At 47.3% G+C, this 13,837-nt stretch overlaps 1 protein-coding gene across 1 annotated transcript; it reads right to left on the bottom strand.

The window, feature by feature from the left end:
- Nucleotides 1-237: 237 nt before the first annotated feature.
- On the bottom strand, nt 238-5,300 carry TRIL (TLR4 interactor with leucine rich repeats). Its single transcript, XM_054818016.1, has one exon. It carries the CDS (start codon nt 4,839-4,841, stop codon nt 2,520-2,522), a length of 2,322 nt encoding a protein of 773 aa, XP_054673991.1. The 5' UTR covers nt 4,842-5,300; the 3' UTR covers nt 238-2,519.
- Between the last annotated feature and the right edge of the window lie 8,537 nt (nt 5,301-13,837).

Genomic DNA, 13,837 nt, shown 5'->3' with positions numbered 1-13,837 from the left:
TATTACTTTGGGGACAGTGATCCACCTGTTTCAGAACTGGCCATTTATCTTAGTGTTTGCACTATCCAAACATACTACAACCAAAATAGAAAACATAATGTGTGGTGAAAAGACACGAGAGAATGAACGATGAGGCGCTCTCTGCCATCCTAAGAAACAGCAGCGCTAGTAATATGAAGTTACAGCCAGTCTATGATTGAAGAGCAATGCATTCTGAGATACAATCTACGACAGCAATTTTCTTTCAGCAAATGGATTTATTGACACAATTGATTATAACCATGTACAGCTTCTATGCATCTCCCATTGGAAGAATATCCAGTGATAGAGCTAAGGTTAGTGTGATACACAGCTTTACTCAGTAATTCCCACTGCATTTCTAACAACAGTGGTGTATTCCACAGTCAGTCATAAATGGCCAAAAGCACCCAGGGGTCCAAAAGAACAGAAATTTAAGATTCATAACAACAACAACAACAAAATATTTAAAACCTGATCCTGGATTCCTTCAGTTTTAATTCCATTCAACATTCAGTAAGAGTTATGAATTTTGATCTATACACTGACAATCAGGTTTGGTCCCTGATATTCATGAAAACTGTTGCCTGTCAAAATGAAATCCCAAAGGACTTTTTGCTACTGACTCAAGAATCAAGACTTAAATCCTAATTTTTTTTCTCCATTTAAAAGGCAAAGTTTAAGACAAACGATCCCTACACTCTCTCCTTTCTCCCATTCAAATTTAAAGATTGAACAAAAATCCCTCAGAACATGAAGTCTTGTTCTCTCCATTCAGTCACTGAACTCCAATTGAAGGTACCAGTTACTATGGTGTCTTTTGTAAACACTTGTTCATCTGAAAAAAAGAAAAAAAAAAAAAAGAAAGAAAAAGAGAGGGAAAAAACCCCAACAAACTTCCTACTTGCAATTAGGGTAATAAACAACTTGTAGTCATAAACACCTCAGGTCAGCAATGAACGCATGATATTGAGATGAATGTCTCCACAGTCCTCGAACAGTTCCTTCAAGCCATTCAGTTCCTTAAGAGTTCATCTGAGGTTGCACATTAAATTCAAAGGAGCAGAAGTAGTATCAATGGTCTCAACAATTCACCAAACTCCATCTAAAACATTTGCATTTAAAGTGTAACCACAGTTTGGACCTTTTTAATTAGCTCATTTCTAGACCACACAGAGAGGATTATTAATGTAAACTAAACCATCGTATTTCATAGTAACAGAACCACATTCTGTAAATATTTAGGCAAGTAAAAGTCCGAGAAAGCAGAGCACAACTGATCATAAAGTGATTAGCATTGCTCCAAAACCAAAATTCAAATTAAAACAAAACAACTCAAACGTCATATACTACTGCATAAGGGTTTAACTTTAGCATTATTCACTCAGCTACACAAAACACAGAATCTAGATTAATATACAAAAATGTTTTATTTCACAGTGAGGTACATAAAGCTTCTAACTTTAGTAGGCTAAGGCTAAGAGAGAATTGCCAGTTAAGATAAAGACACTTTCACATTCCTGAAATATTCTCACCTATTACTGTTTCTGAAGAAAGGCACCAATATTATTTATCCATCAACAGTTCACCTCTGCATCCACCCACTTAGAAATGGCTTACATGAGGGTCAGTGATCTACTGACTGTCACGGACGCAGACAACTACAGCACACATTAATGTGTACAAGTACCAAGCAGAATTTATTCAAAAACTATTTAAAAATAGCTCCTTTGTAAACATATTACAAAACTCTGTTAGATTTTCCTAGTGGTGTCAGCAATATATTCCTGTAAAACTAACCAGCTGCATTATTGTTTCCCGTTTACAAAAAAAAAGTATGAAAACACACTTGTGCACATTAAACTGCCTCACATTCGGTTAAAACGGCACAGCCTTCAAGCTGTCCAGCACAAAACATACGACTCGCTGGTTGCGCACAGTTCATCAGTAACATTAAAAGATGACCCTCAGTCCAAATTTGTGATGAGGAAGGGCTGATGCCTTGGAAAGGTCTGTTCAAAGCGTGCTCGTGCGGGGCCAGGCCGCTCGCTGTAACTGTCGTTCCCAAAGGCTGTCCAGGAAAACCACCTGTGAAATACCACACTTAAATTTAGGGCTCTGTTTGCTTAAGGGAGGCACCACTGCTGTTCGCAGTAGCTCCCGCCGTTTTGCTTTCCTCGAGGCAAGGAACGGTTACCACCGCTGTCAGGGCTTCGGTTAGCGATGACTTCTGAGAAAATGGTGACCTCCCAGCAGAGGTGACGCAGCAAGCCCGGCTCACAGCTGGCATCAGCCCCGGCCTGCAATAGGGGCGGTGGAAGGCAGCGACTGCACCACAGTTCTCCCCCTCGGAGGCCACGACCCATTGCGGCCCGCACCAGCCCACCCCAGACCAGGGGCCACCTCCCCTTGCCGTGCTAACTACAGCTCCCAGCGGGCCTCGCTGCACTGTGCCGCCGGCCTCCTGCGTGGGGCCTGCCAGGAGCTGTAGTTAGGCGGGCTCAGTCGGCAAACCGCTGCAGCAGGTGGTCGTCGCCATGGCGGGTGCTGCCGCCGCTGTCCATGAAGCGCTCACAGGGGAATTCGATGAGGTCGGCCTCGCTGAGGGCGCAAGCAGCGCCACGGGGCGGCCGGTGGGACTGGAAGCCCGAGAAGTCGGCGGAGACACCGGTGCCCATGGAGCGGAGGGGCCGGCGGGTGGAATAGAGCTGCCGGACATGGACAGGGGCCGCCTTCCTCCGCCGCTGCCCTAGCACCTTCTTCCGCAGCAGGCGGGAGGCCCAGGCCGCTAGCGCCGCGAAGAGCAGCAGCGCGTTCACCGCCAGCAGCACCAGGGTGAGGAGCTGCTGGTCGGGGCCACGGGGCCCGCCCGCCGCTGCCGCGCCGCCCTCGGGCAGGGTGACCAGCCCGGCGCAGTGATCCCGTGGCGCCACCGGGCACACGCGGCCGCCGAGGACGCCCTCGACGCAGACGAGGTAGGGGGTGTCCGGGCGGAGCTCCCGCAGGGTGGTGGCCGGCTCCCCGCGCTCCGGCAGGTAGACGAAGCGCTGGAACTTGACGGCGGCACCGAAGCGGTCGAAGAGGAGGCGGAACCGCACCGGCCCCAGCAGACGAGGACTGCGGTGCGGTCGCACGGCCCAGCGCACCGTCACCGAGCTGGAGCCCACCGCCTCCACCGACAGGTTGCAGAGGAACAGCTTATTGAAGTCGCACGGGTCGGACACCAACGGCGGGACCCCGGCGGCCGGCGCCGAGCGGGGCTTGCCGGCCCGCCGGGGCCACGCCGCGCTGGGCGGCGCCGGCCCGGAGGCCGCCGGGCGGGCCGGCAGCAGCGGTGTGGGGCTCACTGTCTCCGCCGCGGCCCTCGGTGCCGCCACCGCCGCGCCTTCGGGCGCCCCCAGCAGGCGGGCGGTGGAGGCGGACGGCGGCGGCCCCGGCGGCCCGCGGGGTAACCCCGCGCCGCTGCTGTTGCTGCCGAGCCCCTCGGCGGCCGGCGGCGGCCAGCGCTGCTCCTCGGCTGCCGGCGGGGGGGACGCGGAGGAGAGAGACGCACCGTCGTGGCAGGGGCCGCCGTCTTGCGGCGGCGGCAGCTGGGCGTCCTGCAGGTAGTCGAGGTACTTGCCGGCCAGGGTGGGCGGCAGGCGGCACTGCACGAAGACGGTGAGCAGGCGGCCCTGGGAGTGCCAGGCCCCCAGCCAGTGCTTGAGGCCGCGGAGGCGGCAGTCGCAGCTCCAGGCGTTCCCCTCCAGCTCCAGGCGGTAGAGAGCGGGGCTGGAAGCAAAGAGCTCGCCAGGGAGGGTGGCCAGCGCATTGTCTCGCAGGCTGAGCTCCCGCAAGTGGCCGAGGTGGCCAAAGGTTGCAGGGTGCAGGGCAGTCAGTGCGTTGCGGCTCAGATCCAGCGCCTCCAGGCTGCTCAGTGGCTCCAGAAGGGCAGCGGGCAGGTGGCTCAGCAGGTTTCCCTCCAGGCGGAGCTCCTTCAGCGAACTCAGCCCCGTGAAGGCATCTGGGTCCAGGTGAGCCAGACGGTTTCCACTGAGCGAGAGCTTCGCCAAGCCAGGCAAGTGCTGGAAGAGCCCCCCTGTCAGCTGCTGCAGGCTGTTGCTGGCCAGCAGCAGGGTGTGGAGGGAGCGCAGCGGCCCGAAGATGTCCGGGTGGCGAAGGGAGCTCTGCTGGTTCCCTGAGAGGTCGAGGAAGCGCAGCTTAGCCAGGCCAGTGAAAGCACCGCGGCTCAGCCATCGGATGCGGTTGGACTCCAGGTGCAGGTAGAGTAAGTTCGGCAGCCCTGAGAAGGTGGAGTCGCCCAGCGAGCCCAGCTCATTGCCATCCAACCGCAGCTTGACAAGGCTGCCGAGGCCAGAGAAGGAGGCAGCGCTGAGGCGGCCGATCTCGTTGGCGTTCACGTAGAGGATGCGCAGCTTGGCCAGGGCGCTGAGGGTGCCAGGGGCCAGTGCCGGCAGCAGGTTGTTGCCCAAGTAGAGCTCCTCCAACCGACCCAGGCGCTCAAAGGCCTTGGGATGCAGCGAGCGGATCCTATTGTACTGCAGGTCCAGGCGCTGGAGCCCTGCCAGGCGGTGGAAGTCGAAGGCGGAGATGTTGGCGATGAAGTTGCCCCCGAGGCTGTAGGTGAGGATATCCTGGGGCTCGGCAGCCTTGGGCACCGAGCGCAGGCCCCGGTTGGTGCAGAGGAGGTGCTGATGCTGCTGGCAGTCGCATGGCTCGGGGCAGATGGGCTCGGCCGCGGGCAGCAGCAGGAGGAAGAGGGGGACGGAGCCCCAGAGTACCCGCGGCAGCACCATCAGGCGGACCCGGCGCGGTGCCCCCATCCCGGGACGAGCCGTGGGCTGCTTCCCCCGCCGGCTTTGTGTCTCTCCGGCATCCCCCCCGCCTCCTCCGCGGCTGCTAATCGGCCCCTCCTCTGCTCCGCGCCGGGCTGAGCTCCGCGCCGGGCAGGCAGGCGCGGCGGCTGCAGGTCGCGGTGCCCGGCACCATGGGATCGCCCGAGCCGGCCGGGGGCGCGGAGCGGCCGGGAGGGCTGCAGGCTGCCGCCGCCCGGGCTCTGCCGCTCCTCACGGCCCGCAGGCTGCGGTTCGGCGGTCGCGGGGCCGGTGCTGCCGCGGGGGGCGTGCGGCCGGCGGGCTGCGGAGGGGAGCGGCGCGGCTGCCCGCTGCTCCGCCGGCTCTCCCAGGGGCGGAGGGGGCGGGCGGAGCGGGGAGGGGGGTTGCGGCGGGCGGAGCGGGGAGCAGGAGAAAGACGAGCTCCGAAAGTTGCCGAGAAAACTCAGCGGAAATTCGTACTTCCCACACTGTGCCCTGGGGGACCGGAGGATCGGATGGAGCGGGGGAGAGGGAGGACGGCGCGGCGGGGGGGCGGGGGGAGGAAGCCCGCGGCCGGTCCTGGCTCGGCTCAGCCCCGGCAGCGAGCAGGGGTGCAAAGTGGGAAAGTAGGAATTGGAACCGGCTGTGGCTGCCTCCCAGCCACATGGGCTGCAGATAGAGCTGCGCATCGGGGAGGGGGAAGGGAACAGAAATAAACTAGCCGTCGCCCCCCCTTCTTCTTTTTTTTTTCCCCTTGTGTTTAGAAACCTGCCAAAAGCAATAGTTACGGTTTACCCCAGATTAAGGACTTTGTTTTCTTTTAAGCAAACGGCAATCAGAGGACTAAGCCACCTATAGTACATCAAAGAATGAATTTTCATTCTCTGCGCCATCCTGCCCAGTAGGTTCCTGATAAAGCTGCCGGTGAAGAGGCAGTTGAACATAACTCTTGGCTCCACGACGGGCTCATCAGAGTGATTAAGAAAAATAATTCCCATTTTAAAGAATCTTCTCTCTCAACAGCATACCAATTCGGACTGAAAGGAAGGTGTTGGAAAGCATACTGAAAACAAAACAGATTGTTCAATGACTTGCCTTTCTTTCCTGTTAGCTTTTTTTTTATTTTCCTAAAACATTGCCAATGGGGTAAATAAGTGTCTAAGAGCAGGAGGAAGCTCCTAGATATGAAGGCTATGTAGGGCTGTCAAGGATGATGAGAGAAAGAAGATAATGCCCAAAATACCGTGTTGCAAATTTAATAAATTCATTGGAAATTATGTCATTGGCTGAAGTTGTATTGACACACTTTGCACACACCTCTGGACTAAAGCAGTGTAAAAGCCATGCCCCTTTCTCTCACCAGAAGGCAGAATTTAGGTAGCTTTCAGGGAAGATTTGTTTGTAGTTGCTGCGTGAACATGAGCGGGTAGCGTGGTATGGCAGTTTGTGCTGAGTCCCGGTTGTCCGCTTTCATGGAGAGGTGTTCTTTTGAGCTAACTCTGATTTGGTCCTGCTGTTTTTCAGTTGGATAATATGAAGTGTGCTCCAAGCCTGCTCTGGAGCATGAAGCACAGTGTTCTACGTGGAGGTGATCAGCAGGTTTTCCTCAAAAGCACACTGGCAGTCTGAAGAAACCTTGAAGAGAAGGGATAAGGCTTTGGTTGGTCAAAGGAACATCACCATGGGCATCTTAATTCTTAGCTTTTGTGGGTAGCTGAGGCTCGAACTTATGAAGAAGAGTCTTTTTGTTGTGGTAGCTGCATTGTGCTGGTGTGGGAAATCATATTTGGGGTAGGAGGGTGATATTTTAGATCGTCTGGATGAGTTTTGCAGATATCTTCTAAAATCAAGCGAGCAGCTCTGAACTATAACTGGCTCATTGGGAAAACCCAATGTGAACAATAACGTGCTGGAATATGGTTATGGCAGGGTGAGCTGGTTAAAGAGGATTGTGAAATTTAAAGCTAGAGATATTATTTTTGTGAGAAATGGCAGTTGCATAGGCAGTCTTGATAAGCTAGAAGAGTAACTGAAAGATTAGATACTTATACCCAAAAATCTACTTATAGGGGAAGGCATCTTAGTATATTGCATCACAAATGAAAAATTTGGAAGCAAAAATAGTGGAAATCAGATTCCAGAACTTGCTGACTTCTGCAGACATGCCCTATCTTGTCATCAAACAAGCGTGTTCTTAGATTAATTTGATTTAAAATCGTGTCCTGAATTGTCATTGCATTGTTTTCTGAGGGTGGACAGAAGTTTGTCTGCTTCAAGTGAAGTGGAAAGTTTCTGTTTTGATTATTTGTAAATGCTTTATTTCAAGCAGTACATGCTTTATTAGTAAGGTAGTTTTTTCCTGGAATAAATCAGAGTAAGTTTCATAGGAGGAACTTTTTGCTAGCTTTTTTTCTTCTTTTCCCAGGTTACAAAAGAAGCCTATCCGGCATTCGTTCATGATTTGAATGCCCATGGGTTAAGAATCCAGACCTTTGAGCTCAGTCTCTTCCTGATGGAATATGTTTTCACGTGCCAGCTTTTTCTTTGCAGTATCTATCACATCATGTCTAATATTCAGGACAAAGCAGAGGGATTCTTTTCACCCTACAAAGACTGTGTGTTTCTTTCCTAATTCTCAAAGCCACTACAGTGCAAGGGAAGACATCCTGGCTCTCAAAGTTTTCTTTAATTCTAAGCATAATTGACTATTGACTTTTTCCCCCAACAAATTTGCTTCACTGTGGTGTACTTTAAATAGTGAAAGTTTAGAAAACCATTCTGTATAATGCTATGCTTATTTTCTGTTCCTTTGGGTTTTTCTTTTGAAACATACTCAAGCTTATAAGGGCAATTTATGAACTGTCCTTCCTGTAGAAGCACCATAGATCTTTTTCTAGTCACGTGTCATTGCAAATACTAAAGGTTTAAGTCAAATTATGTCTAATGTATTGCTTTTGATTTATGCTTTCTGACACTTAGCCAACACTATTGTTTTCAGTGGGTTTGGGGAATTATAAGTGACAGGAATTTAATAAAAAGTGATTCTTAAGAAGAGAATTCATCACGTGCTTTTTTTCACACTGGAAATATTTTATCCCAGCAACAAAATAAACAAATATAATGGGGGTTTTGCTGATTACTCTTATTTTTATTTAAGTAGGAAGCTATTCTTCAAAATACATTAGGAACACATCTGTTCAGATAAAAGATGCCACATTTGTTTTCCTACTTTGGAATAGGAACTTTCCAGCTGTAGTAATTCTTGTTTCCTTATGCAAGCACAGACTAAAAAAAATTTAATGCATGGCTGAGAAATAGTAAACTTTTTTACCCTAAACTGAAAAAAGCATAAATCTGATTGTGAAAAACTGGGCAGGGGGAATTAAAGAGTACCCTGTTTTTAAAAGCTTTAAAGGGTCAGTTAAAATATACCTTCATTATTAAGATTTGAAGTATGAGGACTTTTAAAGACCAAGAACAAATAGCAAAACCAGAAATACTGTCTTTCCACTGATACATATCTATTTCTTATTATGATTATGAGAGAACTGACCTTAAATCAGGTTTTGTTTCATGGCTAAATAGTATCCATATGTTTGTTATACCTAAGACCAAATACCTCTTTGATATTTTTTTTTCTGAGATGTTATCTAGGCACTGATCAGAGGACTGGTGGTTGAAAGTGGTGAACACATATTTGTAGGCAGAATGCAAAATGGAGTGAAAGAAGCAGCGTGCTCGGTGTAGCCTTTCCCAGCATATACTGGGACTGTGGCAATATCCCCATGAGAAACTTTGATTAAACAAAATTACTCTTTCTTGATTCCAGAATAAGAGACCTGGTGCTGAACTGGTAAGTTTAAGGGCTGATATTTCATAGCTTGATGCAGTTACCAGGAATGGTAGCTAGTTATGTGGAACTGGAGATTTTAAAAAGAGGAATTTTTCATTTTGTCTGTACAATTCTTCTGCCCACTGGACATCAGAAATGTTTTCATCTGAATTTGTACAAAATATTTCTAGAATTGCTAGCTTTAAACTTTATTTCTGAGCCAGCTGGCTTCATAGAAACTTTATTCATCTTTAGTGTCAGAATTCCCATTTAAAACAAGACAAAAAGCTTCTGTAAGTTGATATATCAACATGTTTAGTTGGTTACAATATAAAAACTTAATTTGGAGTTGTTTGACTTGCACTGTCATTGGAAGTTGTGCTATACATCATTACTCCATGAGTCATGCTAAGTTCCCCCCCCAGGTATGCATAAAGAAAACGAGAAAGAGAGTACACCATTGCTGTTTTCTAGCTGATCAAGTGTCACTGTATGAATTTATACTTTTGTAGATATCTTTGCTTTTTGAAGAGATAAAAATATTGTGGGGCACTGCTAAGTATTAACAAAACAGTTCGTATGCCATCAGTGTCTTTGTTAGCAGCTCCTGCAGCTCATGGATTAAAGCATCTTTTAAGTGGTCGCCAGTTTTGGTGCTATTCTCTATGTCAGTGCCAGTAATGCAAATACCACAGTGTACGAAAATATGAGAATTCTAGTGCCAAATGTGCTAAAATTTTTTTCCTTTGAAATTGCACAGACAGTTCACCTATGCTGTATAATGTATGTTGGTTGCACTTACTGTAGTAATTAATGTTTTAAATAAAACTTTTGCCTGATACGATGGTTTGTGTTCATTTGTAATGGAACGTTGCTTGCCACATCCAGTTCTTCAGAAATAAAGTACGACTCCCAGGCCAGCAGTTAATATTACATGGCTGTTCTACTCCACGGAATGAAAGCTGCCAGATGTTTAATAGATATCTGGTCCCATCATCCATAGAGGTCTGTGGCCTCCAAGGCTCTGCTGATTGCACGTATCTTTAAATCTTTTCAGAATTAAACATGTGAGTAAAGTTATTTGTGGTTTTTTGGACATATGATGCTAGTCTAGACATGCTTTTACCATTGTGTGCATGCTCTGTCAGACAATCAAACGCCACTGAATGTCTCATAGTGTAGGTTGTGCCTCTTTGACTTCCTCTGGGCAGGTGGTTCCAGGACTTCACGCTGATTATAGCAATTGATTCCTTTGTGCACATTAGTTTACTGCCCAACCAATTTCGAATCTCTTTTTTGGGTGTACCTGTGTAGGCTGTGTGAAACAAATTGTAGCTGTATCCACAAGTAACAATGTATTCACATGTTCTGTCTGCAAGTGAAAATCAGCTAGCTCAATTTATACAATTCAATGCAATCAAGTAATGGCTGTTGCTATAATTAGTATTTTATAGCAATAAATAGAGAGTTAGGTGTCTGAGTTCCTCTGTGTAGTGATCTCTGCCAGTATGGATCACTTGCAAATCAGCTTTTGTCAGTTAGATGGACTGACTCATACTTGCAAAAGTCTAATGGATTATTTAGCTGATATATTTTGCTTTATCCAACACTTATTTCCTGAGGGAGAAACTCTTTAATGAAAGTACATACTGTTTGTGTAGTTCAACATCTGTGAAGGTAAGAAAGGAGAGAACCCTACTTGTGTCAGGATAAGAGCAGTGTAATTTACGTAAAACAAATGCTTATATACCTTATCCAGGGCCAATCACTGTTGCACTCTGCGATTCTTTCACGTGGTTATCTGTTTATATACTGAATCTTTGCAGTATTGTTAGACCAGTTTTTCCATAATGGGGTAACAAATCAGGCGAGTGTTCTTGCGAACATTTTCTTCTTCTCTTTCTCCATAAAAGGATATGTGTACTTCAGGCAATCTCTTTCATAATGGGTAATGCTCTCTTGCCATGTTTTTAGTGTGATAGATGCTCTTTTCTATTTCTATCATCCCGTAATTTGGCAAGTCTGTAGAGAAAAACTGTAATACAAAATACCACTTGGACCAGAACTTCTATTACTAATTGTTAAAACATGTTCTGATAGATATGCAGAAAACCAGAAAACACTCACTGTTTGACACAATTGACCTATATCAGGTTAGAAGGGATTGCTTAGTGTCATTTAGTCCAGCCTCACAACTAGATCTGGTTGCTGTGCCAGCTCTCTGAGGATGGAGGTATTACAGTGCCTCCCATTAGGTAGCTGAAGACAGCAAAGCTGTCTTATGGCTAAACAAATCCTTTTCTTTGAGTCACTCCTCATACATTGACATGCTTCAGCCTCATGATCATCTGTGGCCCTCCACGGGACTTGCTTCACTATGTCAATGCTGTTCTTGTATTGGGGGAGCCAAAACCCAATAGCTAAAACCCCAGGGCTGCTAAGATGATGAAGGAACTGGAGTATCTGTGGTACGAGGAAAGGCTGAGAGACCTGGGACAGTTCAGCCTAGAGAAGAGAAGGCCGAGGGGGATATCTTCAATGGATATGAATATCTGAGGAGAGGGTGCAAAGAGGACAGAGCCAGGCTCTTTTCAGTGATGCCCAGTGACAGGATCAGAGGCAATGGGCACAAACTGAAACACAGGAGACTCTGAACATCAAAAAACATTTTTTCGCTGTGAGGGTGACTAAGCACTGGCACAGGTTGCCCAAGGAGGTTGTGGATTCTCCATTGCTGGAGATACTCAAAAGCCATCTGGACAAGCTTCTGGACAGCCTGCTCTAGGTCACCCTGCTTGAGCAGGGGGCTTGGGCTAGATGACCTCTGGAGATTCCTTCCAAACTCAACCATTCTGGAATTCTAAAGCTGGGCACAATACTTCCATGTGCTCACAAGTGCTTAATAAAGGGGAAACTTTCTTTGACTTACTGGCTACACCCTTGCAAATCCAGCCCTGCAGCTGGCCTTCTTTACTGGAAGAACACGCTGCTAACTCATGTTCATTTTATTGTCTGTGAGGTCTGCCTTGTCATTTACAGCAAAGCTGCTTCTTGGCCATCTTAGATTGTACTGCTGCATGGTGGTTATACTGTCCTGTGTGCAGGACTGTGCATTTGCCTTTGTTCAATTCCAAGAGGTTTCAATCGTCTCTTTTCTCCAGCTGTTTGAGGTCCCTCTGAAGATCTGTCTTGCTCTCCAGCATATCAGGTCCTTCCACATGTGTTATCATCCATGAAGCTGCAAAGTGTGCACTCTGTCCCATTGCGCCACTTGTTAACAAGTGTGTAAGAGTATTAAATGATGTTAAAGAGTGGATAAAGACCCACTTTTGGTACTTGGGAGACGCCCATAGTAACTGGCTGCCAGTTGGACTTAGTATTACTGATCGGAACCCAGTGTTTCTGAGAGTCCAACTGATTTTCCATCTGCTTTAGCCACTTATTTAGCCTGTGTCTCGCCAATTTTGCTATAGTGATATTACAGGACACTGTTGAAGGCGCTGCTAAAATCAAAATAAACATCATGTTTTGCTCTCCCTTTGTCCACTGAGCCAGTCATGTTATCACCAAAGGCATTTCGGTTGGTTAGACCCAGTTTGTCCTTGATGAATCCACACTGAGTGTTTTCTGTCACCTTTTGTCCTTTATGTACTCAGAAATGACAGCCTGGAGGACTTGCTCCATAACCCTCCTCAGACCAGAGACAAGGCTGGGTGGCCTGTAGTTGTCTGGATCCTCATTGCTCGCCTTGAAGATGGCCTTTTCCCAGTCACTGGGGACCTCCCACAATTCCCATGATCTTTTGAAGATAGTAGAGAGCAGCCTTGCAATGAAATAGGCCAACTCAGATGCAGCCTATCTGGGCCCATGAACTTGTATTTGTCCAATTAGCTTTAGTGGTTCCTGATCAGATCATCATTTGTTGTGGGTAATGCTTCACTCCTGCAGACTCTGCTACTAAGATGAAGGAGCTGGGACACCTAAGAAAAAACCCTTACCAATAAAAACAGAGGCACAAAGGTATTCAATACCTCAGAATTTTCCATTTCCTTCATCACTAGGTCCCCTGCCCTGTTAAGTGGTAGTCTCATCTCTTCTTTAGTTTCTTTTTTTTTTTGCTGCTGGTGTTGAAGCCTTCCTCATTTTTGCTTTTTACATTTCTAGCTAGTTTTGGCATCAGCTGAGCTTTGGCTCTCATGTCTGCATCCCTGCATGCTCAGGCAATGTCTCCCTTTCTCCAAGTAATCTGTTTCTGTGTCCATCTTCTATGGTCTTCTGCCATACTTGTTTGTTTTCCTGAGTGTCAGAAAAGACCATTCTTGTGCTTTGATAAGGTTGTCCTTGAAAATCATCCAGCTCTTCTGGACCCCATTGTCCTTCATGGCATTATCTCAGGGGTCCTGCCAAGCAGATCCCTGAACAAGGCAAGATCTGCTGTCTTGAAGGCCAGGATTGTAACTTTAATAATTTATCTTGCTCACTTGACTCAGGATTTTAAATTCCACAATGATATGGTCATTGCAACTAAGGTTCCCCTCAACTTTCACAACCCCAGCTGGTTCTTGATTGTTCATGGAAGCAGGTCCAACAGAGCACCTACTTAGCTTGTCAGTCACCTGTATCAAAAAATTGTCATCAACACAATTCATCAACATGTGCTCCCAACTCCTGTTTTGTAATTAGTCTACATGAATCTTAAATAATTGAAAACTACACGCTAGACCTTGAACTGGAATGACTCAGCATACCTTTGACATTATTAGACCCATGTGCTCATGTGTTTTCACCCAAAGATCTGGCCTCAAGTCCTAGATGGTCTTTAAGAAACCATTTAAGCACCTGACTAAGTTGTGATTAGAAAGACTGACTGGATCGTCACGTTTAGTCATCTGCTATCAAAGAATGTCTCATGAATCCATTCACATCCTTCTGAGAAGTTATTTCAGGGTTTTTTGCTCCTTTCGCTGCTGCTGGAAGCACCTTTGAGAATGTTCTGGCTGTAGTAGGCAACCTTCCAATTTCTGACATAACTTCTTCCTATTTAGTATGCATTTCTTCTTGGGGGTCGAAATTATCCTTTAACGTAAAAAACTCTACTTATCTTTTGGCATTTAGTGTTCTGATATTTACAGAGAGCCCAGTCCTATGCCTTCAGGCTGTTTTGCTGTGATAA

The sequence above is a fragment of the Grus americana genome, chromosome 2, assembly GCF_028858705.1.
Source record: "Grus americana isolate bGruAme1 chromosome 2, bGruAme1.mat, whole genome shotgun sequence".
NCBI lineage: Eukaryota > Metazoa > Chordata > Aves > Gruiformes > Gruidae > Grus > Grus americana.
The sequence above is the reverse complement of the archived record's forward strand: the minus strand, read 5'-3'. Positions and strand labels throughout refer to the sequence as shown.

Coding starts and splice junctions, on each gene's coding strand:
- TRIL (XM_054818016.1), bottom strand. CDS start 4,841: ATGGGGGCACCGCGCCGGGTCCGCCTGATGGTGCTGCCGCGGGTACTC.